The sequence below is a fragment of the Pseudonaja textilis genome, chromosome 4 (assembly GCF_049901715.1).
Source record: "Pseudonaja textilis isolate UNSWEBS1 chromosome 4, rPseTex1.2, whole genome shotgun sequence".
Lineage (NCBI taxonomy): Eukaryota > Metazoa > Chordata > Lepidosauria > Squamata > Elapidae > Pseudonaja > Pseudonaja textilis.
In genome coordinates this window covers 2108923-2135153 of record NC_141993.1, presented here as the reverse complement: position 1 = coordinate 2135153, position 26231 = coordinate 2108923, and the positions used below count along the sequence as shown (strand labels likewise).

Below are 26231 nucleotides of genomic sequence, written 5' to 3'. Positions count from 1 at the left end.
TAGGGGATGACCAGAGACCCTTAAGAGTGTAGGATCCCCTCTCCTGGTCACCTTGGGCATCCGAGATCGGGTCTCCTCTGAGGATTCCTGATGTTCCCACCGAGGGCTGGGAGGCAGGTGGGAATATCATTCCGTGTAGGGCTCGTGTGTTTCGCTTGAGATCGTTTGTGACACTTTTCAGACCACGGGTGGTGAGCGTTTCATTCTAAACTCAACTTATTTAAACTGAGGCTTTACCTTTGTGGGAAGCAGAATTCTTCAGTGAATCATAGGATCAGCGCTCTCGTTGTGCTGCAATGTAGGAATACCTCTCTACCTCCTTATCATTTCAGTACTTCCAGATCTATTTCAGTCTTCCTTCCCTTCTTTCTTTGCTAAGGCCCTGTTCTGATTCCTGTCTTATGAATTCTGAGTGGTTCCTCTCCTGCAGCTTCTTAAAAACAGTTGAAGGCAAACTACTGGCATTTCCGTGCCAGAGGTATTTTTAGGTGCCCCCCCATTTCTTCCTCTGGATGTGTATCCTTATTCGTTGGGCCAAGCAACTGCCATTATGTGTAAAACATAAGTGCATCCCATGTAATTTTTTAACATTTTTTGTTCCTAACAGACAGGAAGCAGCAGGTGAAGTTAGGCAAAATCACATCAGATACCTGTACAGTTAGGACAGGGGGCCCCTCGGGGCTGTGTGCTCTCTCCACTTCTGTCTCCGTACCAATGACTGCATCTCAAAAGATCCCTCTGTTAAAGTACTGAAGTTTGCAGATGATACAGCAGTGATTGTTCTCGGACAACGAATGTGCATACAGACGGGAGGTTGAACAACTAGTCTTGTGGTGCGACCTGAATAATCTTGAACTAAACACGCTCAAAACCTTAGAAATGGTGGTAGATTTTAGGAGAAACCCTCCTATGCTACCACCTCTTACAATACTAGACAACACGGTATCAACAGTAGAGTCCTTCAAGTTTCTAGGTTCTATCATATCTCAAGACTTAAAATGGACGCCTAATATCAAAAATGTCATCAAAAAAGCACAACAAAGAATGTTCTTTCTGTGCCAACTCAGAAAGCTCAAACTGCCCAAAGAGCTTCTGATTCAGTTCTACAGAGGAATTATTGTGTCTGTAATCTGCACCTCTATAACTGGTTTGGCTCTGCAACAAAACAAGATAGACACAGACTTCAACGGATAATTAGAACTGCAGAAAAAACTACTATCAACCTGCCTTCCATTGAAGACCTGTATACTGCACAAGTCAAAAAGAGCGCTGTGAAACTATCTACAGACATAAATTGTTTTAACTTCTACCCTCAAAACAATGTTATAAAGCATTGCACACCAGAACAGCTAGACACAAGGACAATTTTCCCCCATGCCATCACTGCTAAACAACTAATCCCCACAGCACTGTCAAACTATTTACTAAGACTATATTACTTGTATTTTCCTTATCTTTCCTATTACTTATCTCCTTTTCTACTTATGACTATAACCTTGTTGCTTGTATCTTACAATTTATATTGTTTTAGTATGATTTTGATTGCTTATTTAGTAACATGACTATCACTAATTGTCGCACTTTATGATTCATGATGAATGTATGACTATGATCATGATTCATCACTTATATCTTTTATGTACACTGAAAGCTTATGCACCGAAGACAAATTCCTTGTGTGGTCAGTCACCTTTGGGTAGTAAATAATTCTATTCTATGTTCATTCAAATAGTTTATAAAGATGATATAGCTGATCTATAAAACTGGAAAATTGACTTTTCAATCATTTATTCAATATAAATTAACAGACGTTCCATTTCTTCTGTGACTCTAGTACCTGGTGTGGCTGCCTTTGGCATAAAAAACTTCAAGTGTTTTTTATATTTCTCCATCATCTCTGACATCAACTGGAAATATTTTTTTTCACTTGTGGAATGTTTGAGAGGTTTCTTTTACACTCAGCTGGTTTCAAATCACCCACAGTTTTTCAGAGTCAGAGTTTAACTTGCCCATTTCAGAACCCTCCATTTCTTTTTCTTTTTTTCAGCTATTCCTTGTGAATTTATTGGAATTTTGCAAGGTTTATTTTTTGTTGAGCTTCATTCTTCTGACAGATAGTGTCATGTTATTCTCGAAATGGTGCAATGAAGAATCTGTGGCGGTGAACTGACCGTGAACTCCAGATGCAGCAAAGCAGCCCCAAGCCCTAACATTTCCACCACTATATAGCTGATATCAGGTTCATTTGGTGAAATGTTGTCTGTGGTTTTTGCTAAACATGTCTTCTGATACTGTGACAAGTAATTATGTCTTTACCTTATTTGTCCAGAGCACATTTTTCCAGAAGTCCTGGTCTTTACCTACCAGTAAGTGTTTATGAGTGAGTCTTACCTGATGTTCTTTCATCCTGGCACACAGTGTAGGTCTAATCTGTGTAGTTTCTTTCTAATGCACTTTTATGCACTTTGACATGAAATTTTTATGAAATAAAAAGAATCCTGGATTCGAGGGTGCATAGGGATCAGTTGGAACATTTGATATATTGGAAGGGGTACCCACTCTGTGAGACCACATGGGTGAAAAGTTGGAAAGTGAATGCAGACAGATTAGTAAAGCAGTTCCATGACAAGTACCCTCAGAAGCCAAAGGGAGAGGAGGCTAGTGGCATTGATGACTACCATTGTGTTTTGTCTCTTGCAGAGATATTCCTCCAGTCGAGGGGGGGCAGCCTGTCAAGCCTGAAGTTGGTTAGATTGTGGATTGGGTTATTCAGATGAATTCAGCTTGACACACTTGGAAGCTGAAAGGGGGAGAGCTCAGGTGGATGGAGTCGCCAGCCAAAATAACATAGCTGGCTGATGAGTCAGACGCGTTCCAAAGGCAGCTGACCAGAGGAGGGAGAAGCGAAGTCTCCAAGCAACCAGCTCGCATCCCTGTTGGACAATGTGACTTATTGTTTTGGAAAATTGAGAAAATCTTAGTTATAGTGACATGGAAAGCCCGGGAATTTAGTATTGGCTTTCCACTAGTTAGTGCCAAGATGGTGTATATTAATAAACTTGTTCTTTGAGGAATTGAAATCCCTCAGAGTTTTATAATGGTTGTATTACTTGGAACCTGACAGCTGCAGGTATGTACTGTAGACCCAACCAAGCAGAGAAAATAGATGAACTTTTTGCTAATCAGTTAACTGAGGTGTGCAGGAAACACACAGCTGTAATATTTGTATTCATTTATTTATTTGGTTTGTCAGTTGCTTACAAGATAATAGGTATAAGTAAAAACATAGTTATGAATAAATGGATACGTATAAGAAAAATAAAAGAAACAATAAGATAGGGACGGTAGGTACGTTGGTGCGCATATGCACACCCCCTACAGACCTCTTAGGAAAGCGGTGAGTTCAATAGCAGCGGCGGGAACCGTGGAAGTGTTTCAGCTGCTTCTTGGGTGGGGGAGCCGCCTCCATAACTTCCACGGTTCCCACCGCTGCTGCCACTGTTATTGGAGACGGCGCTGGCGAGAGAGGGACAGCTGCAGCTCAGTCTGGGCGCTTGGAATGCAGGAACGGGCTGCACACTGGGACTTTTGCAAACTTGCAGAGCCCAAGGCTGCAGCATCAAGGGTAGCAGCAGCAGAGACGCTCGCTCGGCTCTTCTCACGCCCACCCAGCCGCTCGGGATTAAACCGAAACGCAGCGCGTGACACTCCCAGGTACCTCAAAATGTTTTTTTTCCTGTTGTTAGGGGGAAAGCAGGAGCAACTCAGACGCTGTTGTTGGAGACATGCTGGTGCGGGGGGAATTAATTCACCCCGAAAAGACGTCCTAGCCGTTTTTTCGGGATTCAAAAAAAAAAAAGACCCGGCCTTATTTTGTGAGAAACACAGTAGTTAGTAGTGTAATATTACCAGAGAAAAAGCTACGTAAGATTAGGTTAACAACTCTTAATGCCTTTTTGGCTATGTAGTTACAGTGAGCTCTAGCACTTAGATCATTAGAGATGAGTACTCCAAGATCCTTGACAGAGTTTGGATCATCAACAAGCTCTTAACTATTCAGCCTATATTTTATTTTCTGATATATTTTTTTGCCAATATGTAAGACAGAACATTTATTTGTTGAGATTTGAAGTTGCCATTTGTTCGACCATTCTGATACATAATCGAGGTCTTTTTGAAGGATAGCATTATTGTCTGTGGTGTTGGATAGCGTTACATCGTCAGTGAAGAGGACACAGTTGCTCTTAATATGATCACAGAGGTCATTTATGTAGAGTAGGAAGAGAGTTGGTCCTAGAACACTGCCTTGGGGGACACCACTATTGACAGGTACAAAATTTGATAGGACGCTCCCAATTTTGACCGTTTGTTGTCTGTTTGACAGGAATGTTTCTATCCAGTTATGCAGGTGTCCAGAGATACCGTAAGATTTTAGTTTTAGGAGTATTTTGTTGTGTACCACTGAATCAAAGGCTTTACAGAAGTCTATGTAGATTGCGTCTATTGCTTTGCCCCGATCGAGTTGTGTAGTCCATATGTTTTTGCAGTGTAAGAGTTGCAGATTGCAGGATAGATTTTTCCTGAAACCAGATTGTTTATTAGAGAGTAGGTTGTTTGTCTCTAGGTGGAGGATAATGGATTGGTTAATAATTGATTCCATGACTTTACAGTCTAGCAGATAACTTTGTCATACAAATGATGGAGGCGGCAGCTGGAGGATCAGCTATACTGGACTTAATTCTTATTAATATGGATTGAATGGTTGGGAGAATAGAAGTTATAGTACCTTTGGAGGAATGTGACCATGTCATACAGTATTATGATTGATCATAGTGCAGCCACAGTAACTTAACAAAGTTAAACCAGTGTTTTAGATTTTAAGAAAGCTGACTTAAACAATTTAGGAGAGAGATTAGGAAGGATTCCATGGATCAAAATTCTAGAGAGAAAAATGACTCAAGATATTTGGGAAACTCTGAAAAATAATAAAGTACCAAACCACACCACCACCAATGAGAGAGAGAGAGAGAGAGAGGGAGGGAGAGAGAGAGATGCTTATCTCTGTTAAGCATTTAGTCCTTGTGTCCAAGAAAAACGGATGAAAACTGAAACTTAATTGTAGAGGAGATAAAACATGGCCAGTGACAGTATAACAGGAATCCTTCTCCATCAACTGCAAGCCTTGCCTATAATCTAGATATCTTACTTTAATTCTTAAAATGAATGTATTTATTTGTAAAGGTTGAATGTATTGGGAAATGAGATAATGATCATGTATTGGCAAATGAACCTGTGATTTATTTGTAAGAACTGAACTTTTTGATGTAGATAATATCCTTATCGCACATTTCCTTATCTGAAGCAAACAGTATCAGAGAGATAGCTCATCATGTGGAACAGCAGAGGAGATTCACCTTTCCACATACTCCTCACCAACTGAACTTTGCATAATAACGAAGTCTAAGACAATGTTGGCAAAACCTTTACGGCACCAAGTGCCGAAATGGAGCACACAGAAGCCTGTATACCAGAAACCGGAAGAGCAGCATGCATGGTCTTCCGGTTTCTGGCATGCATGCATGTACAAAGACCAGCTGGCCAGCGCACATATGTGCACCGGAAACTGGAAGTGTCAATGAAGCACACACACACACACCCAGCCTCTACTGAGAACAAGCCAGCGCAGCCTCCCGCCTGCCACTTCTGCCAAGGGAGCGTGACTACTTCCCGGCCAGCATGTCTCCTACCCCAGAGCCAGACAGACATTCTTCCCAAAACAGGCACATAAAAAGGATAAGGTGCTTCTGCTGCCGATGAACTCCCAGGCAGCAGAAGCGCCTGATGGAGAGGGCCAGGACGGCGAATCCGCCGCCTTGGTTTCTATGGCTGCAGCCAACAGCGCTGCCCCTTCTTCCTCCTTTCCACTGCCGGCACAGGAATCGGCTATGCTTCCCATGCTTGGAAGAGTGTGGCTTGCCAGCTTCTGCCTTTCATTTCAGCAGCGCCGCCACCGCCCTCCCGCTGTTCTCCCACAACTCCTCTCAATAGATAGCAGCACCATCTTGATGGCTGCCGAAAAGCCCACCAGAAACTTTCATTCTCGTCATGAAAAGTGTTTGCTTCCTGCCTGCCCAGCCAGACTCCTCATTGCTGTCCTCCACATCCAAGCCGCAGCAGGCTCTGCCGGACAGGGTCTCATTCCTGCCCTGGCATAGCAAACTCTGGTGGGCTGGACGCAGGTGTGTAGGGCCTGGCCCCAGAGTGCTTCCTCGCTCAGTTGAAGGCTCCATTCAGCCTCCAAACAGTAACGCTGGCCAACATAAATGAGCAGCACACCAGGGCCACAGACAGCGTTGGTTCCTGTACTCAGCCAATTCCAATTCCACAGCTGGCCTTGGAAGGTCCCCCCCCCCCCGGCCACTTCTGCCAAAGGAGCCAGTGTGCCTCTTACCCCGGCGTTGGATAGATGTACTTCCCATGTGGCCTCAGTTCCTGTGCATCCCCGCTGCCCCAGAAATGTGGCAGCCACAGGGTGACGGGCAGGAGCGACTGACTGGCCCTCACAGCCGCTCCCACGCTGGTGAGCCAGGCCCTCGCTCATCTCCCTGACAGTGGCTTTTCCTCCTCCAGCATCCTGGCTAGAAGTGGCAGCGTGAGAATTGTTGCCTCCCCCTCGCGCCGCCGCTTCTGGCTGGGATGCTGGAGGAGGAGGACGAATTGCCATCAGGGAAGCGAACTGTCCCAGGAGGGATAGAGGAGAGCACAGCTTCTCATGCAGGGAGATGCTTCTGAGGGCCCGGCTCAGTCGCGGGGGAGCAGCTGCAGGGGCCAGCCAGTCGCTCCTGCCCCTTGCTGCTGCTGCTGCTCTTCTGTGGCACCTGAACTGGCCAGTCGCTCTGGCCCATGGATGTGTGTCTGTGCTGCGGACTGGAGGTCTGGGGCAGTGCAAGAAGCCCACTCAGGCAGGGAGCGGGGGAAGCCCGGACCGCCCGTCCTGGCTGATACCTCTGCTCCCCTGGGAAGTGACCGCCAGGATCCCCTCTCTGTGTCTTTGGGCATGCAGAGCCCTCACACGTTGCTCTTCTGGGTTCCAGCACTGCATGCACACCGCCCAGCTGGTCTTCACATGTGCATGTGTGCCAGAAACCTGAAAACCAGGTTGCTGCCATGCATGCGCAGGCTGGAACCCAAAAGAGCAAAGGGCAACAGCTCCCTGTGCCCAGAGAGATGGCTCTGCTGCCACTTCTGACATGCATGCCGTAGGTTTTCTATCATCAAGGGTCTAAGATACCATTTTTCAAATATTCCTAAGTGACCCACATTACCACTTTTGGAACACAATCTGTCTTCCTTGCCTCCTCACCACCCCAGTCTTGGAAATCTTGGGACTTAGTTCTAACATCCAGTGCTCTGAGAGACCTGGAAACAACCAGGTGATACTGTGTAAACATAGCTGCACAATAGTTGGTGTTGTTGATTCTGGCAATGTGCCTTCATCCCAGATGATCTCACAAGCCTCCCCCTTGGCTTGTTCAGTAGCTATTTTGGATCTGTCATGCTTCCATTGACTTGAGCAAAGCCCTTTAGAAAGAACAGTGCATACATTGTATTGCCAAGTTCTTTCATCACTGTGTTTTGCAAGTATCTTTCTGTCCACATTCAATGCCAATTGCACAATTTGCCACAAAGTTCTCTTGTATAAATTATGATGAAAGGGTATAATAAAATAGCTAAGAAGCTACAAAATAATAGATAATTTAATTAGCTATTGATAGGTAATTAACAGATAATTACGGGAACAGACTACATTAGTGACTACATTATTTTTCATCAGACAAACCCTGACATACTGGAACAATATAAATTTTTCAAAAAAGAGGTCAGGTCTCATTATGACAATTGCTGTATCCATTAGTGCTGCTGCATTTTGGGCCCACTCAAAGTCCCAAAGACCCTTCAAAGATGGATTCACTCTGCACACAGTTGGCCAGTTGGCCAAAGCAGTTCCTAGTCAGTTACCACATGAGATCCAAGTGGAAAACTGGATCCAGAAAGTTCCCATCCCATAACTTCATTCAGAATTTTCAGGGAGAGAACTATTGCACCCAAAGGAGACTGACATCTATCCTGTTCCCCTACAGCACTCCTGTCTTGCCTTGAGGAAGAATTAATTTGTTAACTCTTATCCACCTCATTGTTACTATCAGACACCAGTTCAGAAAACCAGAAGTTTCCATGCTTCTGTCACCACCCTGATTTGAGACATCCGCAAGACTGCTTCACAGATGTTACATTTGAGAAATCCCAGGTCATAGAAATCTAGTATATCAGGCATTTGGTGTCTGATGTCAAATTATAATAGATTATCATGGCACCCAACCACATTGCCTATAGGTTGCTCTGCAATTCTTCAGAGTGTAGAATGGGAGGTGGCAAAATTCTATAAATTTGAATCATATAAATTTGATTCATAGAAAACTGGAATTAAATATATTTTCTCATTGTAGAATGGGAGTCACAACCTGGTTCCATCGCAGGGGAGGTGATGGTGACGTCTATTAATATTTGGAGCTATGGCAGAACCATAGCTCCAAATATTCTCCATTGCCGCCTAGTGGGTGTGACAAATCTGCACAGTTCAGTTATTGCTAACATGTTGGTTGGAACATAGCTGAATTTAGCAGCATCTGTTTTCTCTCAAAGGCAAAAATTAGCATTAACAAAGCAAAATACTTTGCTGCCACCTCCTGGGCAAAATTCTATTTTGTATTTCTATTGAGCAAATAGAACACAGTTCCCCCCCAAAAATAAGCCCTGATATTTTTCATATTCACAGGGAACTCTTTGAAGAAATTTGCAGAAGTTTGTAAAACTAAAGTTTCTGAAGATGATGAATTTCATCCCAGGAAAGAAGATTATGAACCTGGCTAGTACTTATATAGACTTATATATGTTAGCAATTTGAAGGTTATGATTAGCTTAATTGATTAGACTTATAACCACCTTCATTCAAGGGCTCAAGTCAAAATCTGAGGCATCAGAATTTGTAAACAAGCCACCTAGAAATTAATTATCCCAAATGAAACAAGCAAGCACTTGGAGCAAATGTAGTCCATTAATTGCTATGCTAAAGTAGATTGTGCAAATTTATTTATACATCTAGGTTTTCCATTTCCTTCATCTGCAACATTAAAAGGTAATATTCCTTCAGTATAATTGTGTCATGCCCCTGTCAGAATCTGATTCATAGGGGGAGGCTGAGCACCTGACAGGGAGTGGGAGTGTGGCTCTGTTGGCTGTGGAAGAAACTGGGGAAGGACAAAGGCTGGCTGGGCAAAGCAGGGGAGAGATAGAGCAAGGGAGAGGGAATTCAGAGGAAGACCCAGGCCCATCCCCTCTTCATCCTAGGAACGGAGAAGGGAGGAATGAAGAAGGGAGCAACGTGAGTTGTGTGGCTTACAGGGGAGGAAAGGGCCCTGATTCCCTTCATTAGCTGCAGCTGGGAACACAGTGTTTAAAAAGGGAAGCTGTGCACAGCAAAGTTGTTGGGAGCAAATTGTGAATTGTCTGGTATTGTCAAGGCTTATCTGGGTTCCTGGCATCTTCCCAACTGTGTGTGTTTTGCTGGCCTTTCAAGTCTGGAATTCTTTCTCCTGTCCTGTCAAGTTAATTATAGCAGCAGGGTTTGTGTGGATTTTTATTTACAGTTTGTATGTTTTCAGACTGAATTTCCTCCACTTAAAGACTGTTCTTGTGAGAGTTTTTTCTCCAGCCGAAGGTGACCTAGACATCGGGGGCAAAGTTGGAGATATTAAAGGGACATTTCTTGCTTATTTAACTGTGTTGCCTTTGTGCCCTGGGTCATCACAAAATTGAAAGAAAAGAGCAGAAATTATTAACTTTCTAATGAGCACATGGAGGCAATCAGATTACCCCTTTTTTTGAGATTTTAGGATCTCTTCCCCCCTCCCTGCATAGCCTGCATTTCAAAATATGGGATATATGGTGTGCATTTAAACTTTAGTCATGTACCTTAAGAGACCGAGAACAGTGTTAGGGCCATCTTGTAATAAGTCATATCCGGGGGTGGGCTTCAAATATTTTAGCAAAGGTTTCTCTGCCCGGTTGCTGGGTGGGCGTGGCCATGGTGGGCGTGGCCTAATCCGCCTCCTGCACCATGGTGGGGGGAGATTTTTGCCCTCCCCGGCCCCTGGAGGCTTTCCTCGAGCCTCCAGGAGGGCAAAAACGGCCTCCCAGGCTCTGGAAGCTCTCCGGAAGCCAGAAATGGACCCATTTCTGGTCTTCCCAAGCTTCTGGGAGGCCTATTTTTCACCCTCCCTGAACCTCTGTGCACACCCTGCACTTTCCTGCATCCGAAACGAGCTGCATGGGGACTCCTGGGAGGGATGGGGCCAGGTGGGCAGGGCCAGCCAGGAGTGGATTTGGGGGGTTCTCTAAACAGCACAGAATCTTAGCTAGGGACTCTCCTGAACCCCTGCAAACTCCCAGCAGCCCTCCCCTGGTCATATCCTGGGTACCAAAAGGGTTAGATCAGTGGTGGGCTGCAAATTGTTAACAACTGGTTCTCTGGCTGGGTAGGCATGGCCTGTTGGTCATGTGATTGGGTGGGTGACGTCACTCATCACACTCAGCCCCACCTCCCGGCCACTCCCCTCAAAAGAAGAGGTAAGATTCAGCCGGTTGGGGCTAATCCCACCACTGGCTGGCCCTGCCCCGCCCATTTTTCGGCCTGTTTTTTGGCCTGTTTGGGGGCCATTTTTAGGACGTTTTGGCCCAAAAATGGTCAGAAATGGCCTGAAAAGGGGGCCTGAAAATGGCCCCCAAACCAGGCAATTTTGGGGCTGTTTTCATGCTGTTTTCAGGCCTTTTCAGCCCCCCCAAATGGCCTGAAAAACAGCCTGAAAATGACCCCAAAGCAAGGCAAAAAATGAGTGAGGGTGGGGCCAGTCAGTGGTGGGATTTGCCTGTTCGCTGAACTGCGCCTAATCTTAACTACCGATAAAAGATAAGAATGGCTGTGTGTGTGTGTGTGTGTTTTCCTTAAGTTTTCACGGGTATTTATATGTATGGTATTCAGCTTTGTTTGGGTATTTTCCCACGTCATTATAGTTGTGCTTTTAAAGTTGTAGCAACGTTTCGGCAGAATCTCATCTGCCATCATCAGGCTTCTGTATTGTGTTCGTTTGAGTAAGTCTGACTCACAGACGAACACAATACAGAAGCCTGATGATGGCAGATGAGATTCTGCCGAAACGTTGCTACAACTTTAAAAGCACAACTACAATGACGTGGAAAAATACCCGAACAGAGCTGAATACCATACATGTAAGTACCCGTGAAAACTTAAGAAAACAAATGTATATATGTATATATGTATATATGTATATGTGTATATGTGTATATATGTATATATGTATATATGTATATATGTATATATGTATAAACAGCAGGTGTAGTTGATAAAATAGATATCAAACCCACTTCACCATTAAAGATTGTAATGCCATTGAAAGTAGTCAAAGGTATCAAAGTTGACTTCCAAATCCAACCAGGATATAAAACCAGGATATGAGCCTTCACCACAATAACATGAAGTGTCACCCACAATCCTTCTCGGCTCCCAACCTCAACAGGTAACAATTACTGTATTCTTAGTCAGCCAGAGGCATAATTAGCATCTCGGGACTCCAAAAGAGCCGCTCAGATGGACATTCGTAATCCAACCTGTCTTCAGTAAAAGGCTAGTGGTTTACATTCAAAGAAAAAGAAAAAAAAGAAGAAAATGTGCACATAAGCATTACATGCAGAATTGCTTTTCCTTCCTGTCACTTGTCTTGGCATTGAAACTTACTGAAGGATATTAAACTGGAGATGTTCTCCCTGGATGGATGTGGAAGATAAATTCTTCATTCTTGGCAAGGAGAGGGATTGGCATTTGATTTGCTTCCTTCTCCATATTCCCAAAGTAATTATCATGTTGGAATCATACCAGTCCTTTTGGTTTTGACTGGATTTCTCAGTTCCCATTGTTAAAAACAGGTTTTTAGGAATGTAACATCTATGAACCAATCCCGATCCGTTTTCAGACCAACTTTCTAAACTTCCATCCAGTTCAGCAAATCTACTCATATCCATGAATTTCATCCATCAGTCACAGATAACAGTTTTACTCTGGTGTTTGCTGTGAAGACACAGGGAATATCCCAGGTCTTTCTTACGGACTCAGCACACCTTCTTCTCCTCTCACAGAATGTGCTTTATTTTGTTCTACAATATGAAATAAAGACCAAATATATCATGAGTGGAGGGAAAATGACACCACTAGTTGCAGACAGAACTAACTTGAAAAATGAAAAAAAAAAAAAAACTCCAGAATTTTCCCAATTTCACTCTGAAGCTTTTTCTTTCTTTTTCCTTTTTATAATTGGGAAAATTGGGAGGGAGGGGGAAATGATAAAATATTTTCTGATCATACATAAAATGGTAGGGATCTGGAAATACACTAGAATAAATTAGTAGCATGTCTTCACACAGGAAAATATTTCATTTTAGAAGTCCATGAAAAATTGTGCAACTAACAGATTAAACTTAGAAAATGAGACTGATTCATTTTTTCCTGAGCAAATTTTATATTGTCATATTGCTTTTCTCCTTCCCCACCCAAAACAAATCTTTTCCTGTTTGATACATTGAATGACAAAGGAACCACCAAGATCCTCTCTGAGGACTCCTCAAAATAAAAATTATTTGTCAGCTTATGTTGAAAAACAATACAATATTAAAATCCCGTCAAACAAGCTTGACAAGTGATAGCAGTAGCAATGCATCAATTTTAATTTTTAATAAGTAAAGATAAATAAATATAACCCATATAAACAAAAGCACTTTTGGAGTCATCCCAAATTTTTAAAAGGGGTCCTGAGAGAAGTTTAAGAAATACTAAAAAAATGGGTTTCAGTTACACAAAGGCAGATTCTGGTTTTAATATTAGGAGGAATTGCATAACAGCAAAAGCAGTTTGACCGTGGGATCATTTAGCTTTGATGAGCTCCTCTTCACAAGATGAGGTAAAACAAAGGCTAAAGAACTGTCTTTCCAGGATAACAGAATTTAATTTAGATTTTGGCTTTGGAACGGGGATTGGACTGGATGGCCTTCCAAGTCTAGAATTCTGGGTCATCTAGAGAACCATCTCCTCATCCTTCGTTTTCTTCTTTCAGCCTTTTTAAACATCATACAGGATCTTCAGATAGATGGAGAGACAGGTTGATCAATTCAACTATACCCTTTTCATAGCTCCAAGCACAAAATCCCACCCACCCCCATCAATCATTTTCCTTTGATATTGGCTTGCATGTTGTCTTTTGAATAATCACCATGACTGTGATAATAAAAACCTGACTAGAAAATTACTTGAATTTACATATGCTGCCAGTTCATAGAGAAAAATGGCTATTTTAGATCTAGAGATTCTTATGAGCCCAGCTAAGTCTAGTTGCAAGAAGCAAGTGTAAAGTTTGATTTATGGATCCCAAATGCTCTCTTGGTGCAGCTCTATTTAAAACTGAGCGCCTGTAATGTTTGGGGATGTGCCAGGTGTCACTCAGCATTGTTTCAGCCCAAAGTGTCCAATGAACATCCTGCTTCTAATTTCCCTGAGAATTCAGCCACAAGAACCAATGTTTTAACAGCCAGATTTTCTCTCCATGCAGGTTTTCATGATTGTTATCTACAGAGAAAGAGATCCACCCCTGGGTGTAGCTGGCTTCACCGAAGAATAGAAGTTAATAGCTGCTCCCAACAATGGCCTCCACTCTCTATTTGTCACCCAGTGGCTGAATATAAAAGAGGTCTCAGAGCAAAATGCCAAGCAGATGAATGCTTCTGACTGCTTGATACCTTGGGGTCTTCTACAAGAAACCATTGCTTGATTCAACATCATGAGCATTTCTCACCTAAGCAACAGAGCTGAGAGCCATTTCCAGGCACAAGAAGAACATGAACTGGAAACTCTAGGGAAGAAAGCATGGGACAACCCAGTTTACAACGGATCCCCTTCCTCCTCCTCCCTGAAAATCAGAGCGATCTACAACCCAAAATCCATTTTGGAAAATCCCTATGAGAATATTGAAAAATTGACTGGCTCTCTATCCTACCCACAGGATAGAAAGACCACAGAGGAAGCTAGGAAGAAGGAAACCCCCTTCCCAGGATGCTGCTACTATGTCTTCAAAGGCATCCGAGGTAACTGGGGTGGTGGGTGGGTGGGATTAAATGCAGAGAAGATAGCCATCTGTGATAGCTCCACCAAGAGGCAGGGGAAAGGATACAACTTTTGTGCAGGGGCTACTGAAGGAATATTGTACAGTAAATGTGGCTTTGCTATCTCTCTATGCGTGATGTACAAATTTAAAAATAATCACAATGACAGGCAGGAAAATTTAAACAATAGAATCTGAGCCTAGGTTACAGAAGTTACTGTCTCCTTTTTATAGCTGGAAAGGTTGCCTAAAGGTGAGACCATTACCTTGAAATTAGTTGGGGGCAACATGGTTTGCCTGAGCTTCAAAAGGTGGATAGGAGCATGTGGCTAATGCTTATTAGCATCATGCCTTGCTGCAAATTACCTTAGTTGTTAAATGTGAATATTGTGCATAAAAGAAAAAAATGGAGCAAATTTTATCCAGCATGCTTGACATTTAGCTTAATTAATGAAGCTATCTTTGTAAAATAGTGTCATAACTCAAGGAAGCGAATGTTCAGATGTGACTTTCAAAACAGGAGAAGGAAGTCAGATTGACTGGATTTATTTTTATGAAATCCATGGAGAATTTTAATCCTTTTCTAGAACTGACATATTTGGAGCCAAGATAATTGTTCCTATGAATGAATTATCTGATTTGCGTCTTTGCTTCTGTTTAAAGATATGATTTTTCTCTAGCCTGCTTTCTTTTCAAAGAACTATACTTCTTGCCTTATTTGTATATTCCATTGTATACTGCTGACATCCTTGATCGGGTTGAAATAAAGACACCGAAATCTCTAAAGCTCTTGAGGGTACCACTATTTTCGCTCATTGTTGCATTCACTGCCAGCAAAGAGCGCTCAAGATGCTTTGTGGTTGGTAGACTATCTCAAAATATCCTCCCAGGCACATTTCTCTCCATCTGGGCAGATGAGTCATCTGAAGAAGGTAACTTAGGCAGGAGATGTTCCCATTCTCTTTCTCAAAGCCCATTCCACTTCCTCAGAATTCCTCTTGAACAGCCTATAGTCAGAGTGGAATCTCACCAAGACAGAAGAGAATGGAACTATTTGGAAATTATACTAGATTGGTGTGACCAAAAATTGATTTTTGTAGCTTAAGTATATCAATATATTTGCATTTTAAAAAAATGCCTTACTATTTTTTTATGGTAACTAATAACATTTCACAAATATTATGGCAAACCATTGCACAATGCTTTGCTTTTCCTAAGTGAAGGATTTTACAATTTTCAGTTAAATTTCATTGTGCTATTTTCATCCCTTTATGCTAAACTCTCTAGATTAGTTTTAATGTTTCTAGTTTTGGAGACACTGCATTAACTATTCTTAGTACTCTGACCAATTTTGTCTACTCTGCAATTTTGATAAATATTCCTTTCCCCTCTGTTCCTCCAAAGTCCTTAATAAAAGTGTTTAGCCAAAACCAAACTCTGCAGCAACCAGTGAAGATATCTTCAGTGAAGAATATATTCTGTGAAGAATAAACATGGTTAGCTGTGAATTATCCTGTGTCACAGAACTAAGTGCTTTTAAATATTACCAAATGATTACCAAATAAATGCAATGACTGATTGGCAGTATTGTGAGTGCAAAAACATTTTGTTACACAAGAATTGCTATGGTGATCGTTTGCGAGTCTAGGATAGTTAATTTCTTAATTCTCATGAAAAGAACTCAGAACTGAAAAGGTCTGACTCCACTTCTTCAAAGATGGCTTAGGAGACCAGTTTTCAGCAATTGATGGAGAGAAGGTGAAAAGGCCTATTGTTTATAGACATAAAGAATAGTTTTTTCTTCTTTCTGAACAGAGGGTCTAAATTCCAAATCATCCAATGAGTTTACAATTGAGCAGAATTAGAAAGATTTCTCAAGCCCGCCACTTTCCTATAATTCAACATTGTTCTGGCTGTTATGGGTCTGTATGTCTTCCTGTAACGTGAACCCTTTTCTCCATGTTCTGCACTCTAGAATGAGGGAGATCTTTTTCTGTGTGACTTTTCAGGTATTTTGAAGACCCTATCTATTCTCCTCTCTTGCTTCTTCTGAGGCAGCTCTGATTCTAATATAGCTTCCTTGGGAATTATATCTCTTTCACTTAAAGACAGGGAGCCTTTCAAATAAATCACATCTTTTTCACCGTATGAGTTGCCTGACAGTGAGAGGGACAGCATGTAAATTTAATGAATAAAATTTGTAAAACCGGGATTTTGTCTGATGTATTTTTTTATTATTTTATTTATATCCCACCGTTTTTAATAAGCAATACAAGGTGGCGAACATATCTTATATTCCCTCTTCTTCCTATTTTTCTCACAACAACAACTCTATGAGTGAGCCAGGCTGAGAGAGAGAGGAACTGGCCCAAGGTCACCCAACTGGTTTTCATGACTAGGATGGGATTAGAACCCGTGGATACTCGGTTTCTAGTCTGGTTCCTTAATCACTAGACCAAACTGATTTTTTCGTGCTGGATGGCTCAGGGCCAACTGGACATCTATGCGGTCTGGAATTTGATGGTTGATTTGTTTCTATGATGACGTTCTTTCAGAAACTCAAGGCCAAGTTCATAGTGCTAAGCTTGTGAGTTTTGGTCACATATAGATATGTAGAACTGCCTGGTTCATGTAAAAATCAGTTGTGAATCTTATCCTCTGTAACTATGGTTACTATCTCCACAAGAAAAAAAAAAAGTAGAGAAAACCAGAATTTTGTAGAATGACTGTCTTTCTGGGAAGTGGCCATGCTGGCAGGCAGAAATATTTTATGAATGTGGGTCTATAACCATTAGGCTTGCACAAGGGAGTCCAGACAAGAAGCACAAAAAGGAGTACTAGCTCTGTCTTTATTGTAAGGTTATTTAACAAACTCTTGTAAGTCTTGTAGGGGACATACATAAGTGCACCAACGTGCTTACCGTCCCTGTCCTATTGTTTCTTTTATATTTTTTTATTTTTTCTTATATTTATCCATGTATTCATAACTATGTTTTTACTTATACCTATTATCTTGTAAGCAATTGACAAATAAAAATAAATAAATAAAAAGTCTGAAAATATTTCTCCTTTCCTTTTTTTATGTAGAAAATTAGGGAGGGTCCCTCATGCTCTTCCTCTTTCAGTGGACTGAAATCTATTCTAACTTTAGAATAGAATAGAATTCTTTATTGGCCAAGTGTGATTGGACACACAAGGAATTTGTCTTTGGTGCATAAGCTCTCAGTGTACATAAAGAAAAATAAAATACATTCATCAAGAATCATAAGATACAACACTTAGTGATATACATACTAAGTGATAGACCTAGATATACTCAATATGTATGTCTCTCTCCTGTCCCCCAAAGTCCTTCACATATATCATTACAATAGCAGCAGGACATAACCTTGCGTTGAACTTATTTTCTCTTGTCTAAACGTTGAAATTAGGGGCGATGCTTGTAGCAGTCAGAGAGCTTGATCATCTGTGGAAGGGGCAACCACCATCTTGACTTCTCTCTCTCTCTCTCTCTCTCTCTCTCTCTCTCTCTCCCTCTCCCTCTCTCTCACACACACACTCGATTAAATCTGAATTTTGAGACTGCAAACCCTATATGGTTTCTCAACCCTGATAATTTGGGAACTTCAACTCGTTCCATCCCTTATATTCTGTGTTCATACAGATCAAAAAGTGTGTAGACAGAGAGAAGCATAAAACCAAAGTGGGAAGAATCAAGAATGATCAAATTGCTACTTTTTATAATCAACCGTACATTTTCCATTAAAAGTCGTGTTTGGAATCAGTTTCTAGCACTTTTTAAAAAGAGTAACTTTTTGAACCAGGAGCAGGAACCCTAAAGAGCTTTTAGCTGTTCCTGGCACAGATTGCCTGTGTTCTTCCATCTCAAGAGCTTTCGATCGAGGGTGTGGAGGAACATCTATCACAGAGCTGTGGTTCTGAGTGTCCTTAAGCCTAAAAGGAATAGAAACCCCTCTGGATATTGATGTGAGAACATTTACTCCACTTTCAAGTAGGAATTCACACCAACATTGGATGAAGGTTTAGATGAGAAGAGCAATAACATCAAGCCATTAGAGAGGCAAGCTATTAAGCCTTAATGGTGTTCATTAGCAGTGAGCAATGAAAGAAAAGTGAAATGAACAATATTTCAAAGGAACCAGCTTTTCTTCAACTCCAAGAAAATTCATGCTAATCAGTAAAATGGAAGAGAGAAATTGATTTGGATCTAAGCTGAAGGTAAAGGATCAAACAATTAAAGCAAGGCTGGGTTTTTTAAAATATTTATGTTTCCAATTGCCTCCTAAATGTCCTTGTGAGGTTCTGTTGCATTTACATACTTTTGCACCTGCCCACTTGCCCATTTTTACCCCTGCATCCATAACTGCAGAAAACAGCCAGAGCCAATTCCTCATGTATCCGTTGTAGCAGCAATTCCTGGAAAATGGTGAGGTGGCATTGTCTCTGAATATTTAAATTATTTAAATCCTATGTTTACAATCAGGTGTTGAAATCAGATGGCATGTATTTCCCAGATTTACACCCTTTTTCCAGGCAATCTCCCAAGTTTTTCTTAAAGTTAGTAATATTCACTGTAAAGGAATAAATAAGGAAGTAGCAGTTAAAGTGTAGAAATTGGAAGAAATTAGAATATATCTCGAGCAAATAAGGGCAATGGTTTTAAAATATCTATCAAATGGGCTGAAAGGTATTTACTTTTGGAAGTGTAAAATCCATAGCATTCAGAGGAAAGTTGTTAAGTTCTAGAGACGTGGCCAGTTCCTGAAAGTCTTGATGGCAATTCTAGGAATTGTCACCCAACTCCTGATTTTTGAAGTGACCAAAAGGAAAATTATTAACTTCATAACCATTTCAGTATCTCTCAATTGCTGATTTTTCCTGTTCTCAAAGTAATCCATCTCATACTTTGCATCAGTTTGAAAATGAAATAATGAAATATTTGTAATTATAATTTGCATTTTGCATTTTCCCTAATATATGTGCCTTTGGGAAGAGAGAATAATTCAAATACTATTTTTAACATTACTTTTACTAATTATCTATTTTTGTACATATTTTTTTAAAAACATATACATTATGAGCACAATTTGGCTTTGAAGAATTACAACGCAAAATCCATAGTACACTTTTTAAAATACCATACAGCTGATTTTTTTTTACATGGGTCTTAAAAGTTGATGTACTCCTTAAAAATATTATGAAGTATGAAACATCATATCATGCTTAGAATTCTAACATTCCTACAAGCTAAGCCATAGGATTCAAATCTGTCATCCACAGCTCCATTTTCTGTGAGTCAAATACACTAATTTCATCAGGAACATGCTGATATAATGGAGCAACTGAGGTTGGAATAAATCCACATATTGTTCATTTTTTCCTTATTTTTTTTACAGGGCTTTGGGGCACAACCTTGACCGAAAATACCAGTGAGAACCGAGAGCTTTATGTAAAGACTACACTGCGTGAACTTCTGGTCTATATTGTATTCTTAGTGGACATCTGTTTGTGTGAGTAGTCTGGTTGCTACTCAAGTCTTGATACCAGTTTTTCCTGTTTTCTAAATTCTCCCAATTATCCTTTTTAAAATCCTTTCCTTTTATCTCTTTCTGAGCTCACATGAGATCATTTTTTAAAAAATTGATATTTTACTGCTCACTGTCAAAAGCTAATGGAAATTGCAAATTTTTATTTTTTTCTCAGCACTTTACATCCCCAAAAGAAGTCAATGATAAACCACTTCTTTGAAGGTGCCAAGAAAACTACATGGAAATAAAGTTAAAACTTATCAAACTTAGCATGTTGTCAAATGAATCTATCAGATTTGTAAATAACCTGAAACACCACCCGTAATTTCCCTGATTGTGTAGGACATTAAATGTGTAACACATTAAAGACAACAACCAGGGGGATGGTAACGGAAAACTCATATTTTTTCTTGGCTTAGCGTTTGCGCAGAAGCTTTTAATTATGTGGAACTTTATTACTATTAAATTGTAGGTAGACCGCAAAGTAATGTTTTATGATATATAATAGAACATTAAATGTACAATAAACAATAATACATAATAATTCAACACTCGATCATTTTGAAATATTAACTACTCAACTTGTATCACAGCTTTGTTCTAATATCTAACCTGGATTGACTTCCCTGAAATATCAACCTTTTGCTTGTTGTCCTTTTATCCAAGATGACAGAATATGCACCCACCCTCCTTCTTGATTTGACAAACCTTTATATATCTGAATATTGTTATCATATCTATCCTCAGTTCTCTCTTGTATAGAAATATACTGAGAGATATACTGAGTTCTTTTAATTATTTCTCATTGGGCACACTTTCCAGTCTCTTCAGCCTCTTTTGAATTTGCTCCAATTTGTCTGTTACATTTTTCAGTACTTGACACTGTTCCAAGGGGGATCTTATCATAGCAGAAGAGAATGGGAAAATGCTTCTTGTGTTCTAGACTCTATGCTGTCATCAATACATCCTAATATAAAATTTGCCCTTTTAGCAGCTGCAACACACTATTGGCTCACATTTGACGGATTGCCAAGATCACCCAGATCTTAGTCACATGCACTTCTGCTATTCCATTTCTTCATTCTATTCTTGCACCTTTCAGTTTTTTCTCCCCAGTTGCAGGGATCTATATTTCTTTTCCCAGCATTTGGTCTGCTGTTCACACTCATTTATTTTTTTCTGAAATCTCTTTCTCTTCCAAACTGTTAGCCACTTCCCCATGTCTTGTGTCATCTAAAAGTCTGATATCCTGTAAAATCCTTCATCCAGGTCATTAATAACAATACAGAGTTCTGGGGCACTCCATTTAAATAGTCCAATTGGATGTGGAATCATTTATGAGTACTTGCTGAGTTCAGTTCAGGTATTTATAAAGCCATCAAATAGTTGTATCCACTAGCCCATCTTTCACCATATTACTGAGGAGGATATTTCCCGAACCAACAATCCAGGTCATTCACGGTCACTCGTGCCCTAGTCACTTCCCGTCTTGAACATTGCAACATGCTCTACATGAGGCTGCCCTCGAACAGCATCTGGAAGCTTCAGTTGGTGCAAAATGCAGCGGCCTGCATAGTTTTGTGTGGACCTCAGCGTGCACTTGCATCACCTCTCCTGCAGGAGGAGCTGCCTTTGCTTCTGGGTGCAATTCAAGGTGCTGGTTGTCACCTTCAAAGCCCTTCAAGGCTTGGGACCAGATTATCTAAGGGACCGTCTCTTGCCAGTCACATTTACCTGACCCACCAGAGCAGAGAGGCAAGGAATGTTGTGGGTCCCATCCCCTAGGGAGACACACACCTGGTGGGACCCAAAGAAGGGCCTTCTCTGCAGTGGTGCGATTCCATTTTTTTTTTACTACTGGTTCTGTAGGTGTGGCTTGGTAGGCGTGGCAAGGGAAGGATACTGTAAAATCTCCAGTCAGAGGTGGGATTTGCCAGTTCTCCAAACTACTCAAAATTGCCACTGCCGGTTCTCCAGAACTGGTCAGAACCTGCTGAATCTCACCTCTGCTTCTCTGTGATGGCTCCCTCTCTCCGGAACATCATTCCCCCAGATATTAGAATGCCCCCCCCCACAACTCTTTCTTCCGGAAGGCACTCAAGACCTGGTTCTGCCAGCAGGCCTGCAGAGCGGAAAGCAGAGCGGGTTGTAACCCATTAAATGGCTCGTGTAAGATGCTATCGCCGGGGCAGTGGGTGGGGTTTGATTTTAGTATATTAATTTATTATATGACACTTCTTTTATTGGTTTTATATGGGGTTTTATATTCTGTAAGCCACCTTAAGCCGCCATGTGCGAATAGGCAGCAATATAAATCTAAATAAATAAATATTCTGAGGCACTCTTTGAGGAGGCCCCAGCTTTTCCCAATCTACTAAACTCCAATAGCTCTGTTGAAAGAGGAGATAAGGTTAATAAGACCTTATTTGCTGGCTTTTGCTGCTTGTTTCATTCTTCTCCAAATATGCTCCCAAATATGCCGTGCATCTGCTTTGCCAACTGACATGTTTATAGGTTTTTTCCTAGGTCCTCCTCCTCCTCCTCCTTTTTGATGATCAGGACATTTCTTCTCCCCCAGTCTTTTGGGAATCCTCCAAAAGCCTTCCAGGGGTTATCAGCTATAAAAGCTAGTGATTCTGCAATCACCACTTCTTTCTTTTTCAGCACTTAATGTTATAATGCATTGAGACTTGAATTCTTTTAAACAAATTAAGCATTTATTTTTAATTTTTGTTATGCCTGCTCAGGAATTCTGGGAGTTGAAATCCACAGGTTATAGGGGCCATAGTTGCCCGCTCTTGCACTAGTGAAACAAGGGGAGGCACAAGGGGTTTAGTTCATCTTTCAAAAGAAGACAGATGTAAATAAAAGTTGACATTCTGCCTTCTCATCACCATCCATTATCAATTCACTTTTTTTCTTAGATTAGAACTAGAATCTCTTTGTCTTTGTTTTAGTTTCTGGCAAAACAAAAGGTGTTTTTTTTTTCTCCTGTTTGGAGCATTTGTCATAATCCTTAAGGCATTCTATGCCTTTCTGACACAATTCCCATGGTTTGTGGCATTGGCTTGTATCCTTTAGTTTATACACCTCTCCTTCCATTCTTCTCCTTTCAACATTTAGAAGGCTAACTATTCTGTGCATTCACTTAGTTGCTCTTTAATCATTCTTTTGACTCTTCTCCTGGTCCTTCTCCCTTTCCAAATTCCTTGCTCTCTAAAGGATGTTATGCTTCTCAGTCTTCTTTTTGTTGCTTTTCAACCTAGTGTGATTTTCACCAGTCATTTTTTCAATATCAGTAACCCAGGGCTCTCTCTGTTTCCTTCTTGTCACTTCCCATAATAGCTAGAGCTCTCTCTTTGGCTGGATTAGGCTGGTTTCCTTTTCTGCTACTCCCTGTGGCACACTTTGTTGTATTCTTTTCTTCTGTACTGCCAGGAGGAGACACACTGATTGTCTCCCTTCCTGACACATTTTAACCTATTTGGCTACCCCGCCAACTTCAGTTATTTATGGTGTTACCTCAATGGCCTCATGAATCTAGAAGCAGCTGGAGAATGCAGTTGTACTGTTCCAAACAGCTTTTCTTTCTCTTCATGAGAGACTTAATAGGGCTAAGGATTTTCTCATGGCTGATAAAATATGCCCCCAAGTGAAGCATGGACCCGCCTGGTGTTCAAAACTTTGTGTATATAAGTAATCAGCCCTTCTCAGGAGCAACAAACACGGCGTGGCAGATGGCAAGACCTTTTTGAGATGAGAGAGTGGTGGGGTTTTTTTTTTGGCTCTAATTGGCCTAGATCTGGTGGTGCCCCTTTGCCTCATCAACAGATGGCTTGTGTAATGAAAAGAAAGACCCATTTGCATGTCCAGGAACCTCAAACTTCTATTTCATGCTTCCTAGGCTAAAGTTTTCACAGTTACTCTGAAGGTTGCCTTATAAATATCAGAACAGGAAGAGTGTAAAGAGAGATAACATAGAGAGTTATTCCTATTGTACTTTCTGGAGAGATTTAATGCAGCTCTTTACCAATTTTTGTTGTGTGGTGACACAATAGCTATTTGTGTTTGGTAAATTCATCATTATCTCAACTGAGCACCTGTGATCTCTCTGCACAGAAGGCTGTATTTCATGCCTAGAACACTGGAGCTTGGATATGAGCAACAGTGGAAAGCTCAAATCATTCTTCTCATACAGAAGTGACGTTCTCTTCATTGCAAATCAGGAGCTTTGAACATTTGTTTGAGTAAGAGGCTCATCAGGTTTTTCTGATAACTTAGCTATTGATTTTAGCTTAGTCAATGCTGGATTCTCTTGGTATATATGCCTCAATGTGATAAGTTTGATCCCAATCACGACTGATCACACCTGGGAAGTAAGCAAAAGATGGCCCTTTCATTGAATGGATGAGACATTTATCCCAGAAGTCAGATTTGTATGGGCCATTGACTTATTGAAAGAGTCATTGTTATCTCTTTTGTTTTACTGCACCATTTATTTCTAAATGACATTTCTTCACCCTATCAAGAGTCACCTGGCAAATGTGATGTCACAACCATCAATCCTGATATCACTGAAACAAACATATCCCTCTCATTGGCCTTACTATGACCGATGGGGTACACAGTGTGTGCATTCCTACTGCCTGGGCAACCAAAGTGAACCTTATGCCTTGGCTGCGTTATGTTCACAGTTCCATTGCTATTATCAGCAGCTTCCCCCAAATCCATTTTCAGTTATATGCAGTTGCACAGCCAGATGAAAAATATTACAGATTTATAAATAGTGTGTGCATCATTGACTATATTTTTCTTCTCTATCAACTTTGCACAGCTGGGCCAAGAGAAATGAATATTGATTGGTTTGCCTCACCGGTTTGTTTCCTTTTAGTTTAAATTTGTGGGTACTTATAGTCTGTAAAAAAAATACCTGATTTCTTCAATTTTCAGGTCCTGATTTTTGCAACAAATACAAAGATAAGCTGTAAGCTGTGTAGCATTTTAGATTCAAAGGCAAAAGGTGCTTCAGAGAATTTGTGGGTGAATAAGCATCTGTGTTTAGCACTATAGTGCTGCTGCACTTTTTCTCATGGTTGCCATCTCATGAAATCTCATGAACCTCGTGAAAATTGCATCTGCTTTAAAGAGTTGCAATTAAGAGGGTTATTTCTGAGTCCTGTGTACTCCAAAGTACCTTTTGATCTTCAAATTGAAATTTTATATAATGCTACATACAGTGGTGGGATTCATTTTTTTTAAATTACCAGTTCTGTGGGTGTGGTTTGGTGGGCATGGCAGGGGAAGGATACTGTAAAATCTCCAGTCAGAGGTGGTATTTGCTGGTTCTCTGAACTACTCGAAATTTCCACTACCGGTTCTCCAGAACTGGTCAGAACCTGCTGAATACCACCCCTGGCTACATATAGATTTGCATGAGAAACATAGGTTCAGCCATTAGACAGCATAATTGCCTGCTCACTGATCTACCTACTAAAAAAGAAAGGAGAGGTGTAACATATAGGTTATTAAAAGGCAGGGCTGTCAGTTGGATAGATTTATGGCTTTACTCCTACCGATGCATGCTGACCTTCCTCATTTATCAGCAGGAAAACTCAAATCCAGGAAGCCACCACCAGCTTTTGTATAACATCTGCCCAACCACTTTGGATAATATTGATTACCACTGGAAAGCCATATATAGAACATAGATCTTTTTAACATTTACAGTGAATTCAGAAAGTATTCAGACCCCCTTCATTTTTGTCAATTTTGTTATGCTGCAACCTGATTCTACAGTTGAAAATATTTTTTCCCTCATTAATCTACACTCATAATGATAAAGTGAAAACAGAATTTTAGAAATGTCTGTAAATTGATTAAAAAGAAAAAAACTGAAATATCACATTGGCATAAGTATTTAGACTCTTTGCGACAACACTTGAAATTTAGCTCCAGTGCCTCCCATTTCTCTTGATCATTGCTGACATGTCTCTACCTCTTGATTGGAGTCAACCTGTGATAAATTAAATTGATTGGACATGATTTGGAAAGGCATACACCTCTCTATAGAAGGGTTGATGGCTGACAATGCATACTGTGGCAGAGTAAAAGACATGTGGTCGAAATAACTGCCTGCAGAGCTCAGAGACAAGATTATTGCAAGGCACAGATCTGGGGAAGGATACAATAAATTTTTTTGCTGCACTGAAGGTTCCTGACAGCACAGTTGCCTCCATAAATTCTCAAATTGAAGAAATTTGGCACAACAAGGACTCTTCCATGAGCTGGTCGCCCTGTTAAACTGAGCAATTGGGGGGGAAAGGTTGCCTTAAGTAAGGGAGGTGACCAAGAACCTGATGGTCACTCTAAATTTCAGAGATCCTGCATAGAAATGGGACAG

The 26231-nt window shown here is 40.9% G+C and overlaps 1 protein-coding gene across 1 annotated transcript in view; it reads left to right on the top strand.

Moving 5' to 3' along the window:
- Positions 1–13734: 13734 nt before the first annotated feature.
- PKD2L1 (polycystin 2 like 1, transient receptor potential cation channel) overlaps positions 13735–26231 on the top strand; it is a 34335-nt gene continuing 21838 nt past the window's right edge. The window contains exons 1-2 of the mRNA XM_026714498.2: positions 13735–14265; positions 19700–19813. Coding sequence (XP_026570283.1) covers positions 13962–14265; positions 19700–19813 — 418 coding nt within the window. The 5' untranslated portion in view covers positions 13735–13961. The remainder of the gene's footprint in view (positions 14266–19699; positions 19814–26231) is intronic.